Source organism: Manacus candei, unplaced genomic scaffold (genome assembly GCF_025592945.1).
Source record: "Manacus candei isolate 608988 ecotype Guabito, Panama unplaced genomic scaffold, ASM2559294v1 h1tg000014l, whole genome shotgun sequence".
NCBI classification, from domain to species: domain Eukaryota; kingdom Metazoa; phylum Chordata; class Aves; order Passeriformes; family Pipridae; genus Manacus; species Manacus candei.
Window position 1 is genome coordinate 11,604,265 of NW_026138062.1, and position 18,172 is coordinate 11,622,436.

Genomic DNA, 18,172 nt, shown 5'->3' on the forward strand with positions numbered 1-18,172 from the left:
GACCCACTGTGTTCCTTCCAACCTGAACAATCCTGTGATTCTGTGACCACATTAGCAATCAGGGTTTTCAGGAAACGAGAAAAAGTACATGCGCATTTCAGGCACAAGCTGGTAAAATACAATGGATTTTTATGGTTCTTTTGCCAGTGGAGCACCGTTCCGTCCAACCGCAGACCCACAAACAGCTCATCTCGGAAGACGCCGACGCCGTCCCCCTTCCCAGCCTCTCTCCTCGGCCCGGCCCCGCCTCCCGGCAGACCCCGCGCGCCGCCCGCCCTCGCGAGATTCCTGGTTCTCGCGACAGCGCGGCGCCGCCATCTTACCCGTTCGCTCGGCGCTCGCTCTGTCGGGCGCTGCGGCTCCGGCAGCGCGGGGGCCGCTCTGTCTCGTCCCGCTCCGTCCCGTCCCGCTCCGCACCCGCACCGCGCTCTCGGCCGCGCCGCCTTCCGGCAGGGGACGCCCACGCAGCGGCCGGGCCGCGCTCCCTGGCCGAGGAGCCGCGAGCGCGGGGCCCGCGGGGAGCAGCCGCTGCTGGGCTGGTTCCGCCCCCTCCCTGTCGCTGGGCCTCCGGCCCCTGCCAGGCGGCTCTGCCGAACCGGGAGGCGACCGCGGCCTCGGCGGGGGGTGCGGGGAGGCGCGGCGGGAGCCAGGGTGCCGGGCGGCGGGGCGGCGCGGACCCCGCCGCCGGTGCTGGTGCTGCTGCTGGCGGGGAGGCGGGGGGCCCGGGCCGCTCTGGATGGTGGTTAAAATGATCATAGAAAACTTCGAGGCGCTGAAATCCTGGCTCAGCAAAACCTTGGAGCCCATGTGAGTAGCCGCGACCCTTCCTCCCCCTCCCGCCCCCTCGAAATAAACCTGCCTCTTGCAAAAGGTGGGAACCCGCAGGGAAGGGGAACGCAGTGCCAGAGAGGCCCGTGGCGACACCCGGGAGGTGCCCTCCCAGCGCCCTTCTCCCCCGGCCGCTTTCCGTGAGGGGCTGCGCCGCTCTCCCGCTCTCCCGTCGCCGTCCTCGGCCGGGAGGTAGGACCGTCTCCCTCCGGAGGATGCAGCTTCCCCCCCTAGCGACCGCGTTCTTGTTTCCCTTTGTAGCCTAGGGGAAGCGGGAGACGCTCGTTGTGCCCCCTCAGCCCCCGCAGAGGCGACGGTAATAACCACGCCCCCCCCCTTGGCCGGGGACCTGCACCGAGACAGCTCAGGTGCCACTGGGACGTCCTCCAAGATCCTAGGATGTTCCCGGTACCATTTGATGTAGACTCCTCGCACATCGTTCTCGGTTGTTTTGAGTATTTGGCGCTCTCGTTTCCATGCCCTCAAATAAAAATTGCATCATAAGAGAGCTTGGGAGTAAGAGCTCAAGAGAATAATTTGCCTGTTTGTGAATATCTCCGTGGCCTCTAAGCATAATATTCATGTGAGTAAGTGGGGCTCCTCTGCAAATAATCTACGTCTTCCTTCTCTGGATGATATTTTAGTGGAACTGAGGTGTGAACTTAGTTTTAAAGGTTTCTTCTTCTGCAAGTATGGTGTCTGTAGACATTTCAGATTAAAGCATACAATTGTTTTGTCATTTTAACTACTACTTTAACATGTCTGAATTAAATTGCTGGAGTTGGTTTAAATCAAATGAATTAGAACTTTTAAATTCATTCTGGTGTTAACTTTTGCTCTGAAATGTTAGCCCACGATCGGTTTTACTCTCTTAAGTTTAAATGGGGGGAGGGGGGAAGTCTGCTTTATGCCACAGGTGTTAGTTAAGTGTATGTATGTACAGGCATAGTTTGTATGGTTTATGCTGAAATAACTTGAAAAAGTTGTAAAATGTAAAATATTTTTAGGAGAGTTGGGCTGGGTTGGTTTTTTTGTCTGTTTGGGTATTTTTTGGGTGCTGGTGTTCTTTTTTCCATAGTACCGCATCCAGACCACACTGAAATGGATGAATCTTAAAACTTAATTTCAGTGGACTTTGAATCTGGCCTGCAACAAATTGCACTGAGTGTCTTTGTAATAAAAGGTTTAACTGTTGAGATATTTATTTTGGGAGAATAAAAGAGCATCATCCTGTAAAGGATGGTGAATTACTCTTCCTCTTGGGTCAATGTAATGTAGTATTCGAATAACACAGCACGTTGTGTTCTGGGATAGTAGATCCATCTAGTTCTTTGCTGCATTATACTGACTATTAGTCTCTGGATACTTTCCTGCATGATTATTCTGTTAATGGCAATCACCAGTTTGATGTCGGTATTTTAGAGTGTACTGGTTAAGAGGCTTGGAACAGACTTGGGCTGTTCCATGATTCTCTGTTTGAATATGGAACCATGAGATTTGCTAGCAATAGTCAGCAGTTAGGGGGTGAGATTGGAATTTTCAGCTTTACTGATCAGTGCAATTTTCTGTTTTGTTTTGTTTTTGTTTTGTTTTTTTTTGTCCTAAAAGGACCAACATGTTTCTGTTAAGTTAAATGTGGTTTATAAGCAGATCAAATGTGGTTCCTGGTCTGGTGGATTTGGAGTTGTCTGAATTTTTAGGTTTTAGGAGGAAACAAACCAGCAGGGACTATTAAATTCAACTGCCATTCAGTTTTCTGCAGTGTCCTGTGTAACTGCATTATTGAATAAATGTTGGAATTGGTGGAGATGTACTGTCGTTTCCTAGCAGTCAACCACTCTTGGAGGTGTTCCTGATCTCGGTTATCTGATGTCTGAAATGTGCCTACAGCCATAGCTTCTGGCTGTATGTAAAGTTACTTCTAAAGAAGCAGCTGCTGTTGGTGCAGTAGTGATACAGTGAGGCCCTAAGTGCTCATCCTCTGGAGGTATTGCCGTAGCCTAAAAATGATTTTTGGCTTGTCTTTTCCTGTTAATGAAACAAAAACAGGTGCCAGCTGTTTTTGTCTAGTGACTCTTTCTGTAACCTTTAGCTGCAAGATATGCTGCCTGATTTCCTAGCTAGACTAAGGAAGACACTACTGTGTTAGATCATTATGGAGGTGCTGTCTGTGTAGTTTTAAGGGGAGAAGTGCAGTTAAGAAGAAACGTAACTAAATTCTCTACACACAGATATAGACCTGTAACTATGTGCCAGTTATGTAGAACTGAGTAGTTAGAACATGATATACTTTCCAAGTTGCCCTTTTCAAGCAGCTATCATTTTTAAATCAGGATATATAGCTTATTCCAAAGACCATAACATATGTACATCTGAAACATAATGGTTCAGATTAGAGTACAGAAGTAGCCATAAAAATTGTTTCATTTTATTATTTAAACTGTCTTAAAAATGCTGGCTTTTTAGTGTAATGAAACAAGTGTGTTACATAATTGTGTGGACTGGACGTCATTTGATTGTTGGATTGCTTGCATGTGGAGCCTCTGGGAAATTGTCCATAGACAAGAAGGGAGGAGAGAAGGGTGATGGAGGGTTTAAGATTTGGAATTTTTTGTTAATGGTGGGTTGTTGGGTTTGTTTGTTTGTTTTGGACTGCTCTAATGCCTGTGGCAAAGCTTGGTGATCATCCATACAAAGAGGCCTTATCTGAGTTTTGTCTTGTTGCAGTGAGGCAGAAACTGCAAAAGCTACCATGCTGGAGCATTTGCAGTCCAGCTCTGCTTGAGGGGTGATGGGTCTCTAGTAACTTGCTACAGCTCTCCAAGGAGAGGCTTCTTTTTTAGTTTTGGAAATAACTCTTTGAGCAGCTCCGTGTAGTGCCCAGAGAATTACTAAATATACATCCAGAACCATTGCAGATACAGCTATGTAAATACAGTACCAGCGTAAACAAAGCAGGAAGAGGCTTTTTTTTTGTGCTGTGGCTACTCTGTGTTTTACTAGAACTATCTTGCATGTTCAACTCCAGTCAGCTCCGTAAAGAAGGCATTTGTCACCAGTTGTCCTCATTGCTTGCAGACAGCAGCACGCTTAGTTTCTAGTGTTACACACCTTCTTGTCCATGGCATGGTTTCTGTCAAGCGTTGGAAAATAATGTTAGACTTGGAATATAACCATATGCCTGTCACCTCTTATTTCTGTACTAACAAGGCACTCACTGAGCCATATCTACTGTGATGGGTTTCTTTTTTCCAAGTCCATTCCAGATACTATATAAACAGTGTACATAGTCCTTGCTGGAATGTCAGGTTCTGGCTTGGCAAAGTTCCAAGGAGAGGTCTCTTCAGGTTTTTTTTTTTCCTGAATTTGTTTGAATCTCTACTTGTGAAAAACCTACTTCTTTTGTACTAATGCTGCACTCACCCATTTTGCTTTTAAGACATTGCAATGTTCTCCCCCTTGCCCTAATTCTCTACAATGGAAAATTCTCTTGGTTTTAATTACTTTGTGTAAAATAAATTTAATAAAAATCTTTCTGTGGCCCACTGAATTTTACTTTCAACTTGATTAAGGCTCCCATATCTAATTTTTTTTCACTTCACTGTATTTACAGGCTTGTTCCTCTGCTAAATCAAACTTGCAAGGAAGATGAAATAATATCTACAACAACTCTTATGCAGTATTTAGGCATACCTCATTGAAATGGAAAGGTTTTGTGCATTAGTTAATTCTGGAGGTGAACATGATGTTGTAACTACTTATGTCAGATGGAATAAAATCAAAATTGTTTAAAGACTATTTTGAATATAGTTATCATTGGAATATTTTATGGCAAACGATCAGTGTTCTCTGATCAGTGTTCAGTTATGGCTTCACTATTCTATTTTTGTTTGTCATGCTTTTCAACCCTTATTTTTTGGCTTCACGCAGGTGCTGAAGAAAGGTAGCAAATAAAAAAGGTTTAATAGTGGTGTAAGGAATATGCTAATAATCCGAGACATGGAAAGAATAGAAAAAAGTTAAAATGAAAACCCTGTCATTCCTTTCTACAAACATGTGGCACACCATCCTCCCAGTAACACTCATTGGCCCATCAGGAAGTTTCTCTCATTTCCTGTGAAACTTCCCAAGAAATTCAAAAGCAGTAGATGTTTCTCTTCATTTCACTTCCTTTGTTAACACTTTGCATGAAGCTATTTATAACTAAGATAAATAAAGCATAAATACCCGTCACTGGTATGTCACTTTTAACACTGGTTATTTTTCTACATGTGTTATGAAACTTGATAGTCTGTTCACCTCATTTATGTAGAGCTACTGTGTTTGAGAAATCGAGATTCCTGGCTTAAAGTGTTGGTACTGCTAAGCTTCTGTGTAAAAATACTGTGTCAGAAGTAAAATACTGGTATTTCAAGGTATAGTTGAAAGCAGAAAATACAATGGAGAAAATTATTCCTGTTACAGGAACTCCTTCTTGTTCTTACAGTGAACATCAGCAGTGGAGTGGAACCCCTTGACTGCATTGCAAGTCATGAGATACTGTGATGAGTTTTGTGTTCTGCATTGAATGTGTGTTGGGCAGCCAGCAAGCTGACAGCTGTTCTGCCTCTCAAGAGCTGTCTTGAATCTGGGGGTGGCATTTTAGGCTGCAGCTGTATGAACGTGTCAGATCTGATTATAATGTAATTTAGAGCTGTTTTAACGACATCTGTAATTTACGTAGCAGCATTGGAGGCTGTTGCATTCCTCGATGTATTTCTATTACATTAAGTACCATTAGAGGGTTAATGAAAGTGAGCATCCTAAGAGTGGTCCTTCTCAGCCGCAGTAGTGCTTCAAGATAAAAGATGGATCTTGCTGAATGAGCCTGTCATTCATTTTACTTACTGAACGCTGTAACTTTTTATAGATTTTTTTTAGTAGCAACACAACAGAATGGTACAGCTGCCTAAATCAGACAAACTGCACTGCCCAATACGCAGTGTACATCTTTCTGCACCCACTCGGTCCTGAAAGTACAAGGCATTTCTCTCAGCCTTTAAACAGAGCCGTGTCCACTTTGACTGATATCAAGAACTGAGCAGTATTTTAGTAATTAATCTTCAGGCAACAAAACCAGACTCTGAAATTTAGATTATTAATTCTCTGGGTCAGAGTATGATAAATAACATGCTTCTACATGTAATTTCTTTTACAGCAAGACCATTCACTGTCTGGAGGACTTCAGACATGGTCTTGGGGTTTCAGTGTATTGTGGTAGTTTAAATTTGTCAGGGAACTAGTTTCAGGACTTGCAACACCTCTTTGTTTTGTACATTAATTTTAAAACTGAAGAAAAAAAATCCCCATAGTTTTTTACTGTCTTAAAGTTGTGTGTGCATACTAGCTGTGTCCAGAATGAAGTCTCACTTGAGAGTCTTTGCATTAGCTTGAAATAAAGAGGATGAAATATACCCGAAATGTACAAGTAGTGTTTTCACTACAAGGAAACTTTTTGAAAGTTTCTTTTCTGTCTTCAGTCTTCTTCTTCCAAGCAGCTTTTATCACCTAAGTGAGTAACTGTGTTCATTTTGTGGAAACTATCAGGTTTACAATTTAACAGCTACAGCATGGGAATTCTTTTTCCTTAGTGCTTCCTTTTCCCTACCCTAGTCCCCCCCCCAAATTGTAAAAAGGTTACATAATGTATAGTTAAATACTGCTTTTGTATATTTCCCTTGGGGAATTTGTATACATTTTCCAGATATTTTCACCAGAGGGTAGACCTTGAAATACTAGATTTTTTTCATAGAAGAGACATGTAGAAAATTGGGAATTAGCTTAAAAATATCAAATTCATTTTCTGTGTAATGGTTGAGTTGTTGTCTAATAACTGTAAAATTTAATCAGCAGTTTGTTTTGTGATGCCACTGAAATTTTTAGCAAAATAAAGGATTATCCTACTGTTCAACTGGCTTCTCTAGTGTTTGCTACAGCTCCATAGTACCAGACCTGTACCAAATACTGTAGATACCACTTTTTAAAAAATGACCAGAAGTAATTACTCTTGTAAGGCTCCAATTCAAAGTGGCCAGTTCACTTATTAAGAGCAGACTTAAAGGTTAAATTGCAGCATGAGAAACTTTATAGCACTGGAAATGTGTTTTTTCTGAGAGGAAAATATTTGGACTTAGATATATCAGATGTTTCCTCAAGCTGATTATTTAATACATTAGAAGACTTCAGCTTTGTATGTACGTAGGAAACCTAGAGACATGCCCAAATGTCTCACTTGATAGTGGAATATTTAATCCACCAGGCTTTCAGATCACTCTTCCCTTTTCGTACCTTTTACATTAAAATTACTTGAACAGCATGCTTTGTCTTTCATTTCAATAAGTTTTTGTACTGATGCTGAAACATTCTTGGGCACTAACCTGACAAGATACGTCCTCAGAATACTGTATTAAAAGTTTGTCTTTATTCTCTCTTAAGGAGTGAGAGATGCTTCTTTTCACTGTCTTTTAAAATTGTTCTTCTGCAATATTTATGTGCAAAGGTATTTTTTTAGTTTAGCTTATCTGCCTTTTAAAATTACTTTTAGGAAAGTCTTTCAGTGTAAGCTCTGTGCTAATAAGGGCTTTTGTATGTACAGCTACACCAGTAACATGTTTTTGCAAACACCTTTAGTTTGTATTCCACGTACACTACATTTCTAAGTTAAGACTGATGTCTGTAATTGTGTGGTGATTATAAAAGTCAAAGTGTGTTGTCAGAAAATATTTTATATTTTAAAATATGTAAATCTGAGTATTGGAAATGGATAGATTGAGAAGTGTTTAATGAATTGTGAAGTATTTAAATGAGAAGAAAAGACTGTACAGAGGTGACTTCTCTTCAGCCAAATTACTTTCCCCTTCTCAAATATTCATTATTAAAATATTTAAGGCTTAAAGTTACTTTGACAGTTACAACTTTTCTTTTCTGGTTTATCTTCTTCATTTGAAATGGTAATTTCATATAATGACTGCAAAACTGGATGAGATCAGAAAAAAAGGATTTTGAACTTTTCTGTGAGCTTTGTTGCAGTTGTGAACTCTTTGTCCTGTGATTGAGCAAGATATTTGATTGGGTATTACTTTCCATTTTGAAGCTTTTATCTACTGCATAGCAGTTTGAGGTATCCATATAATTCTCTGAAGAACATGTAGAGATCTAGCAGGAGAATTCTTCTGTCTTAAATATTGTTTATTAAAGCAGGATTACATGAGCAATCTCCCTTGTTTAATAGACACTATGTATTCTCTGAGAGAGTACAGACTGGGAAAAAGCATTACCAGAGATAAAAACATTTAACTCTAACGTACTAGTTACAATCGTATATATTCAGAAGAAAACGTGTAAGAAAACATGTTATGGTGTTTAATTGTAGCACACACTGGGATGTACTTGCTGCAGTGGAAATTAATTCAGATTACTTGTGCCAGCTGGTGTTTGTTTGTTTGTTTGTTAAAGAAAACATGAAAGTGAAAACAGGAGGAGAAATATGATTACAGGTGCTTATTAGTGCTTGCAGCACATGGCTACAAAATGTTGAGGGAATGGAGAATTGGGAGTCAAGGTTGGGAAGTATTGTCATTTCAGTGCATGTGAATGTTTTCCTAGTAGCCAGATTTTAGCATAAGAATGAAGTTATGTATCAACTTCTGCAACACTTTAAATGCATAGATTGCATTTCTGCTCAGGACTGTGATGTACCACACGATGTTCAAGTTCAGCTATGGATTCAAACCTGTATTTAACAATTGAAATATGTATCATTCAGTGAGCACTAGAATCAAAATATAAATTTACTTTTAGTTTTGAATGCAACTTAAAGTATTTGAAATGCGTTGGTGGTATTCTGATTTTTCTGAGTGGTCAATTAAGGACTTTATTAATCTTATAATATGCAAAAATATAGTAAGATATATACTGTATGATAAATCCTTGTGCTACACAGTATATTTTGCTGCCATCAGCATGGGTGCCTTTCCTGTTTTCTTTAATCTCACATTACTTGTTAGAAAACAATGTCAACTATAGGAGCATAAAATGCAAGACAAAGAGGTTTAGAATAACTGATACAGCTAGCTCAAAAGGAGTGAAAAATCCACATATGCACAACACAGATAAAGCAAGCATATTGCATATTATTCACATACAAAGGCTGCTATTCTGTAAGAAAATACTGTCAACTAGAGAACATAAGAACTTGTTTATCAGAAAAACTCAAAGCCTCTGTAATCCAAACCAGCAGATTTTTCACTAAACCAGTGGATGGAGAATTTATACACCATACTTAAGAATTCAGTTTGAATGAAAAAATAGAAAGGAATTGCGTTTAAAAAAAGCAACTATCCCCCAAACAAAATCATCAAAGATCCAGAACTCTAATAGCTATAAAAACCAGAAATTTTCAGGCAGACCTCCTGTATTCACATTTTAAATTTCTTTTTTACTTCATGAGACCAGTTACTCCTCTCTTCCACCGCTTGAAGTTTCTAGCAATTTAATTTTAGCATCATCTGGAAAAAGGGCATTTTATGAGAGTTTGAAAAGGAGTGAAGGTCAGATTATACCTTTGCTAGATCTATCTAAAATACTATTTCCAGAAACAGGCATGGCCTTCACAGAAGTGTGGAGAAGACAGATCAATTGTGGTTTTTTTCAAGCTTTGAACAACATATATGGAAGAGGAGACTTCTGTTTCAAGTCAGTACTTAAAAAAGAAAGTCAGCCTATGTCTGTGTAAAGATCATTTGCAGTTTAATTTTAAAAAGTAATAAGAAAGCACATTAAATCATACTGTTGATCTAGAAAAGCATCTTCTCCATCTCAGTCTACCACAAAATGCATTGTACTCATTATTGCTTAATTAGTATCAATTTAAGTAATTCATCTGTTAGTATTTAAAAAGAAGGTATTTGTTGAATAGCCAAAATAAATATACAATTTTAACTTGAAAGCATGTAAGTTCTTCCTGTTGTAGAAATTCCCCTGTACACATTGAAGAATAATAGTAGAATTCAGGACAGTTATTTTTAGCTGTTCATATGTGGTTGTCTTGCATACAGAGTGACAAATGCTAAGACACTGCCACGGGAGAAAGTGATCATGTATTTTGGTAATGAAAAGTACATTTTTAGTGAGGATATTTTCTTGAGACTATCTTGGAGTTGGGTGGATGGAATTCAAGTCCTGGGATGGACAGTATTGCTAAGGTTTTCAAAGTCATCATGGCAGGGAGGGTTGAAAGCACTAATTGTTCATTATTTTTAAAGTTTTTGTTTGTTTGTGTTTTGGAGTTTTGTTTGTTGGTTTTGTTTGGGTTTGGGGTTTTTTTTGGGAGACTGGGGGTATTGCAGGTTTTGTTCGTCTGTCCTTGGGGGTGGGGGTGGTGATTTGTGGTTTGGGGATTTTTGTTACCTGTTTTGGGGAGTCTAGGTGGCTTTCCAGAGAAGATTTTCCATTTTCTATCCTGCTCATGAGAGAGGAATTGCTTTAAGCTGAATATGAGGTTGTCATATAGTCAACTGTAGGAGCTGGAGTATTAAAGTACATTGCAGTAACTAAAAGCAGGGTGTTTTTACTTTCTGGACTGACTCTTGGTTTTTTTCTTGTTTGGTTTTTTTTTTTTCAGTCTTTTCCCCCCACTAAATTTTGAGTGTATGTGTCATTTAAATAAGTTTAGCACATTTTTTAGAGTGACAGCTGACTGTTTGTATTATCAGATGAGAACTAAATTTGTGAAAATTGAAATTAAAAAAAAATCAGCTTATAATGTTTTATCTGATTTTTGTGAAGAATAGAAAGGTGAAGAAAAACTGAGCATAATCACATGAAAAAATTGTTTTCCTGTTATGATGAAAACAGCACACTAATTTTCCAAGGCATGATTCAACTTGAAACTGGGAGAGTACTGAAAGTCTCCTGAAGTGCCATTGAAGTTGCATGAAAGAACGGTAAAAAAAGTTAATAATTTTGCAAATTCAAGGATTAAAAAGTTATGAAACGCTGGTCTTAGGGCCTACTGGGGGCTGTACTGAATGAGAACCCTCATTGTGGCCTGTGGTGAAAACTTTTCAGCATTGGGCTTTTGGATAATCTGCTTGTCTGGTGTGCTCAGGTGTTGTAGCATTAAAGAGTCTCTGCAGTCGTTCTGCTCTCACTGTGGAAGGTTATGTGCCTGCTTCCAAAATGACTTGTGAGTGCTTGGACAGCATTTTCTTCTGGATAAAGAATTGTTAAATCTGAGTGGGGCAAACCAGATGTAAAAAATTTCTGAAGAATTTTCAGTCAGTGTGCAGTCTGTTTTTTTATTAACAGTATATATTTTCATTTTGTTCGTTCAGTGTGCGTGGGTTCTTTTGGAATGTAGACTGTGAACTCCCATGTCCTGTATCTATAAATAATGCAGACTAATACAGAATACTGTGGTACATCCCCTAGCATCTCAAGTATCTTTTACAGCATGAAATTCTACTACTGCCTGCTTTCTAGAGGATGCTGAATTACCTTTGAAACTCTGACCTTTAACTTCAGGGCACTGTGCTGGGCCCAGGCTATCCATAAGATCTCCTGAGAATGGATGCTGACAGATCAGCTTCCTTTGCTTAGTGGATATGTTTGCAGGGGGATGTTGCTTGCTGTGCAGGAGATAAGTGTCTTTGGGGAGGGGTGTTAGGTGGTGCAGTATGGTGATGGATCTGATTTCTTCCAATGTCCGAAATACATGTAATTTCAATGATCAACATTTGGATTGATAATTAAGATCCAGCATTTAAATTTTGTTTATTGTGGAAGGGATTTGGAACTTCTGTTCTATACCTTCATTGTGACTGTTGGACTTCTATGCTAGAACAGTATTTGTGTAATATTCATATTCAGTGCAACTCCCTGACCATGGATTAATTTTGCCTCTTTCTCGGTTATTTTTGCTAGAGAGAATGTACAGTTAGGATACATCATTCCATTTTTTTTCCTCTAGTAGTTCTTTAAAATATTAGTACTAATTTTGATTATCACCCAGATAAGCTAGCTGTCTGTCTCACACAACTGATGTGCATCCCTTAAATCCTGCCTGATATTGTGGGGCCCGAAGTCTTCCTTTGGTTTATACTAAATAACGGTATTACAGACCAGTGTCTCACCCTTTCATTAGTTACTGTCTTTGAATTATGAAACATGAAATGGTTTTCTGCAGTAGTCTCACTTGCTTTGGCAGGTTTTACTCTAAAGCACCACTACGAAGTTCATTGTAGATTACTATTTGTGAAACAATATAAAAAATACGCCAGTTATATTAAATAATGTTCTACTGAATGTGAATGTACGGCCTACTCCGTTGTAAGTTCTTTGTTCATGTGCACGAATCCATCAGCTTCAGCACTGAAGTGCTCCGTACTTAATTTTAGATTGAATTCGGATGCCAAATAGATAATGAACCCTTAATTTCCCTTTATTTTCAGAAACCTCTTAGGGAGGTTTCTGTGATAATATATGACTTTGGAATTTTGAAACTGAGTTTTTTCAGTTAATCTGCTCTTTATGGTGTTCACATGTAACTAATAAGATTCTCTAGAAGTATATTTGAGTCTCTCTTGAGAGACTGATTTCCCCCCCCCCATTAATGGTCACTCAGTATTACATTTGGGATTAGTGATTCCATCTTTGGGAAATTATGAAAGTATTTGTTGTCTTTGTAATTGTTTTTAATACTATTAGGCAGTTGATACTGTTTCACTCTAAATAGTTCATTCTAGTTTGCTCTTCTGTTTTCTGTGCAGTATTGTTAGGAAATATTCTAGGCAGTTGTTCTCTTGAAAAGTGATACTTAGCAATCTTACGTATCTGGATTCTGTTTTGAAAAACACCCCTGAGTATTTTTCAGTTACTTTACTAGGAAGTGTTTTTGCCCTGTGTATGTATTGGTCATACCAGTTTCAGATATTATTTTTGTAATTAATTGCCTTTTTTTCTTCTAATTAATCTGTTTGCAGATGTGATGCAGATCCATCTGCCCTGGCCAAATATGTACTGGCTTTGGTAAAGAAGGATAAAAGTGAAAAGGAACTGAAGGCATTATGTGTTGATCAGCTGGATGTATTTCTTCAGAAAGGTATGGGCTTTGTCTTAACAATTAAGTTAAAATTCTGTCTTATTCAGTTCATTCAAACAATCTTTTACGATGGAATTGTGCATTGACCTCTTTATTACCTTTGTTACGTTGAAGAATGTAATTCAGTTTTCATGAAGCAATTACAAAAAAACTCAGGTGTATGGCTCATTATGCATAGATCATGCAATTCCAACCCTCCTGCCATGGGCAGAGGTGGCACCCACTAGACCAGGTTGCTCAGGGCCTTGTCTAACCAGGCTTTGAATGCTTCCAGGAATGGGGCATTCACAACTTCTTTGGGCAAGTGTTGAAATTCTGTATATATATTCCGGAAATATTCTTCCAAATGTTTTATTAAGAAACATTAAATAATTCAAGAATTGAAAACTTTTGTGAAACATTGTCATTGTTGACATGTTTCTTGACTTGGTAAATGTCCTTTTTAAATATAACATTAGGAACAGAGTATTTAAGGAAAATACTCTTCATTGTTTTAACTTTTTGCTGAATGCTGGTTTTGGTTGGTTGGGTTTTTTGTTTTTTTTTTTTTATTTATTTATTAATTGTTAGAGCAAGTGTTATTCATGGTTTTCGATAATGGCTATTTGTTTGCTCCTTACTTGTAGAAACTCAGATATTTGTGGAAAAACTGTTTGATGCTGTGAATACAAAAAGCTACCTACCTCCACCAGAACAGCCATCGTCAGGAAGCCTGAAAGTAGAATTTTTTCAGCACCAAGAAAAAGAGACAAAAAAAGAAGAGGTGGGCATAAATGTACATAATTTTTTCCTCATTCATGTAATTTGCTTATGTGTTTCAGCTTCATAATGTGTACTTAGTTATTACTAATAGTTTCACAAATTACATGACAGCATTAAAATCTGTCAGAAGATTTGTGTTTGGCACATTGAACACTGCTACATAGTTTTTCTCAACAGAAGTGGGTGCTTCAAAGGTAAATCAAAGTGGTTTCAACTAGCAAAGGTGAATGAAGTTACTGAGTAGTGTAGGAGTTGCAGTACAACCTAGATTAGTTCTCTGCTCAAGATTACTGTTGTAGTTATGGTGCCCTTTAATTCACTATAAATCCAGGTTGCCACTCTGAATGGCAATCCTCATTCCTTCAGCTGCTTGATCCTGGTAGCATCCTTCTGTCGCAGGTGTGTATGTTGTTCACTGAGCCAGAAGAGTAGGTTTGTGCTTTTCAGCAGCAGCCTAGGTTTGCCTACATGGAAGTGTGTGGGTATGAACTAAACCAGATAACCTGATGGTGAAGAAAAGACTTTGGTGTCAATTTTTGGATATCCCATCCCAAAACATTAATAACGTTTTTTGTCCACCTGTAGCAAAAGCAGGTGTATTTTCATTGCAACACTATAAGGATGGATTATTCTACCTTATTTTCTCCCAAGCAGTACTTTGAATATTCCTAGAAATTGAAATCTAATACATTATGAAGATTCTTTAATTATATTAAATGGTAAATGTTCCATTTCAGTGTTACTGCTGAATTTGTTCAACATTTTGAGTTTTTGGTTTTAGTAGGCTGTGCAGAACTCTGGGTTTTAGTATACTTGTGTTTTGATCTAATGTATATGCTTTGAATTCAGATAGTTAAAGAGGAAGAGCGAGAGAAAAAGTTCTCTAGAAGATTAAATCACAGCCCTCCTCAGTCAAGTTCTCGTTACAGAGATACCAGGTAATAAATTTTGCTTAATCCTTTGTATGATATTAGTAGTCAGATGGGTTTGGATTTTTATGATGTTACTAAATTAAATGTTTTCTTTCTCTATTGTCACCTAATAAGCCCAAAAAGAAGACTTTTATTGCTCTTATGCATAGGTAGTTAAATGGCGAGTATATAAGTGGCAATGTAACCTGTCTCTCTTGAGTTGTGCACAGCTGTCACGTTTGAGTTTTATAATTCATTTTGATGTTAGATTTGTGGTTTATGTTACAGTACTTACTCTGCTTGGTACTGAGCTTGAATTTTAATTTAGAAGCCTTCCCTTTGATAACTCTTGGTGTTTTCAATTTGGGGAAGATGCAGTATTGGGCAGAAACAGAAATTTATATGTGTTTTAAAAATCTTATGGGTGGTAAAATGAATAAACCAAATTAATTTTAAAATTCTTCTGAGAAGAAGGGAATAACCATAGTTAGATACAATTTATAGCTTTTCTCTAATTTTGCACTGCCATTTCTTGAAACTTTTAATGGTAGTTAAGATGTAAAATTACAGCTTCATAATTCTCATAATTAATTTCATGTTTAGAAGCCGTGATGAAAGGAAAAAAGATGAACGTTCTCGGAAGAGAGATTATGACAGAAATCCTCCCAGAAGAGATTCCTATAGGGATCGATATAACAGACGAAGAGGGAGGAGTCGGAGCTACAGCAGGAGTAGAAGTAGAAGTTGGAGCAAAGAGAGATTGCGGGACCGTGATCGAGACCGGAGCAGAAGCCGGAGCAGAACACGAAGCAGAGGTACCAACAGTTGGTCTCTAAAATACGGTGAATGTTTCCTACAAAATTTAGATACTAAGCTTAAAAACTATGTTGAAGATGTAGTAGAATTTCCTCTATTGTTCTTGTTTCTTTATTCAAATTTAGCTGAAGAAATGAGGCTTATGAGATAAGTGTTCTCAGGGCTTGTTTTCCTCTCTTTCTCTCCATTCTTCCTTAATACCTTTGTATTGAGATGACTATCTGGACATTTTTAAGCATTGTCATAAGAGAGGCAGAAAAATCCAATGTAATTCCATTTCATTTAATTTTAGGGAGGGGCTGAAATCATTACAGTAAATATTTGCATTTACGCATATATCTGTAGGACTTAAGGCTTCAGTACAGTAGTTTTTAGAATTAAACTTAGTTAAAAACAGAGCCATTTTTTCAGCTGAAAAGGATGCTTTTTCCCCTCAATAGTTTTTAATGATAAATTGGAAAAGAGCACCGAGAGTCATTTTTTATCTTTGTCCTGTCTTAGACATAACTGTTCTGTTTTAATCAGGACGATTACTGTTTATTTGGTGGTAATATTAGGAAATTAAGAGAATAGTTTGTATGTATTCAGAATAAAAGGTCATTTTCCTTGCTGTATACCCAGGAGTGTTCCACATCTGTCAAGCACCATTATTTCCCCTATTGTGACAAAACTTTGCATGCAATAAATATATGCATTTGAGTGCAACATAAAATGAAGATAAAATTAAGATACAGCAATAACAGTGACTTGAAACATTAAAGATTTGTAACTTTTATAGTGTTTTCAAGTGATGGTTACCCTTTCCTGGTCATTGCTTTCCTTTATTCAGAAAAACTTTCTGTCTGAAGTTTGTAGAATACGTACATCACTAAAGAAGGTGTACTCTGCCTGAAGTTAAACAGGGTATCTGCTCTACTGTGGATATAACTGTTATTAAAATACCCCCCGTGTCTGACTAGGTACTTCTCAGGTTATTATTTTTCTGATTAAACCTTTGGAATGTAGAATCATGGAATAATTGAGGTTAAAGGAGACCTCTGAAAGTCATGCAGTTCAACACCCTTTCTCAAAGCAAATAAACTGGAGCAGGTTGCTTAGGACCAGTTGGGTTATAAATAACTCCAAGGATGGAGACTCCACAGGCACTTTGGGCAACCTGTAAAACATTTCAAGTATCATGGGTTTTGAGTTGATATGGAGTAAAAATACTTACACAGGTTAGTGGCTACTTCTACTGAAAATGTGCAGAAGGAATCATCCAATATAATTTTTATTTTTATTTTTTTGTTACAGAGAGAGATTTGGGAAAGCCAAAATATGACATGGATAGAACAGATCCATTAGAGAACAATTATACTCCAGTTTCTTCTGTGACAAATATTTCATCTGGCCACTACCCTGTCCCTACACTGAGCAGTACTATTACTGTTATTGCTCCTGCTCATCATGGAAACAACACTACTGAAAGCTGGTCGGAGTTCCATGAAGAGCAGCTGGACCACAACTCCTACGGAAGACCTCCGCTGCCAAAGAAACGCTGCAGAGATTATGACGGTATGTCTGTAGTTTCTTAATTGTTTCCTATAGCTATGATTAGCCCCTTTCTGAAAAGATTGAGGTAATGTGCCTTTCTTTTCCTTATCCTCTCTATTGCACTGGTTTTTTTCTATTATACAATTTTCGAATGCAAATTTTGTCCCACTCCTTATTAAATTTAGACAGCTTGCTTTGTTGGTTGAATATTTTTTTTAGTTGCTAGAATTCTTTGAGATGAAAAATACTATATTTATATTGAAAAGTTATTAAAAAAATCTGGTTTTACATAGGTTTTCTGTTTTATGTCATGTTCCAGCCAAATACTGTATTTGATAGTTTTGACCTTACTGATTTCATTGTTTTTTATTCCATTTTATCTAAGAGACAATTTTCAACCAGGAAGTTCTAGAGCTGAAACTTCCTAGGCTCATGTTAGCCCACTATTTTTTTCTGTGTAGATGTTTCTTAAGACTGGCTTGGGATTTTTTTTTTTTTTTTTTGCTTATCTGTGCCTTACACTTTCATTTTGAATGTCTTGTGCCAAACTCCACACTAAAGGCTGCTGCAGTTGGCAGTGCTTTAGCTAAATTCAACCAGTCAACCTGTTAGCTTAGGAGAGTTTAAATTTCCCCATAGAGATTTTTCTGAAGGTTTTGTTGTTGTTGTTGTTGTTGTACCACAATGAGAAGTTTAAGATCTGGGCCAGTTTACATTCAGAACTCTGATCAGAATTTTTTTTTAAGTAAAGAAAATGGGAGGCTGAAGTCTCAAGTGTTGGCAGAGTTGTACTTGTGAAGAGTAGCTTTGCCAGTGTACAGTACGGCAATGCTGTGGAACGAGTCGAGTTGTAAGAGTGTAGTTTTGTTTTGAAATTTTCTCTCTTCAGTAGCTAACTGGTTCAGTCATACTGCTCTTCCTACCTGCACTTTCACATTTTGAGCTTGACCCTTTGCAGAACTTCTGTTTTTCTTTAACATTTCAATTTATGTGTTCTATAACTCTTACTGAAACTGCTTTTCCACATCATATTTTGAGTAAGTGGACACTCAGCTTTCTTCCTATTTTACCAGAAAGTGTTTTGACCTTTTCCCCTGTATTGCATTGACTTGTATTGTGGTGTTTGTTAGTTTGTTTTTGGGGGGGTTGTTACTAAACAGGTAATCTAGACCAGTTTGGGTTA

The 18,172-nt window shown here is 38.2% G+C and overlaps 1 protein-coding gene across 3 annotated transcripts in view; it reads left to right on the plus strand.

Annotated features, from left to right (window-relative positions):
- Nucleotides 1–314: 314 nt before the first annotated feature.
- RBM26 (RNA binding motif protein 26) overlaps nt 315–18,172 on the plus strand; it is a 57,263-nt gene continuing 39,405 nt past the window's right edge. For 2 of the 3 annotated variants that reach the window (XM_051779719.1, XM_051779720.1), the window contains exons 1-6: nt 315–807; nt 12,849–12,967; nt 13,594–13,730; nt 14,579–14,667; nt 15,244–15,455; nt 16,750–17,010. In XM_051779719.1, coding sequence (XP_051635679.1) covers nt 737–807; nt 12,849–12,967; nt 13,594–13,730; nt 14,579–14,667; nt 15,244–15,455; nt 16,750–17,010 — 889 coding nt within the window. In that variant the 5' untranslated portion in view covers nt 315–736. The remainder of the gene's footprint in view (nt 808–12,848; nt 12,968–13,593; nt 13,731–14,578; nt 14,668–15,243; nt 15,456–16,749; nt 17,011–18,172) is intronic. The other variant, XM_051779721.1, reaches the window with a different exon arrangement.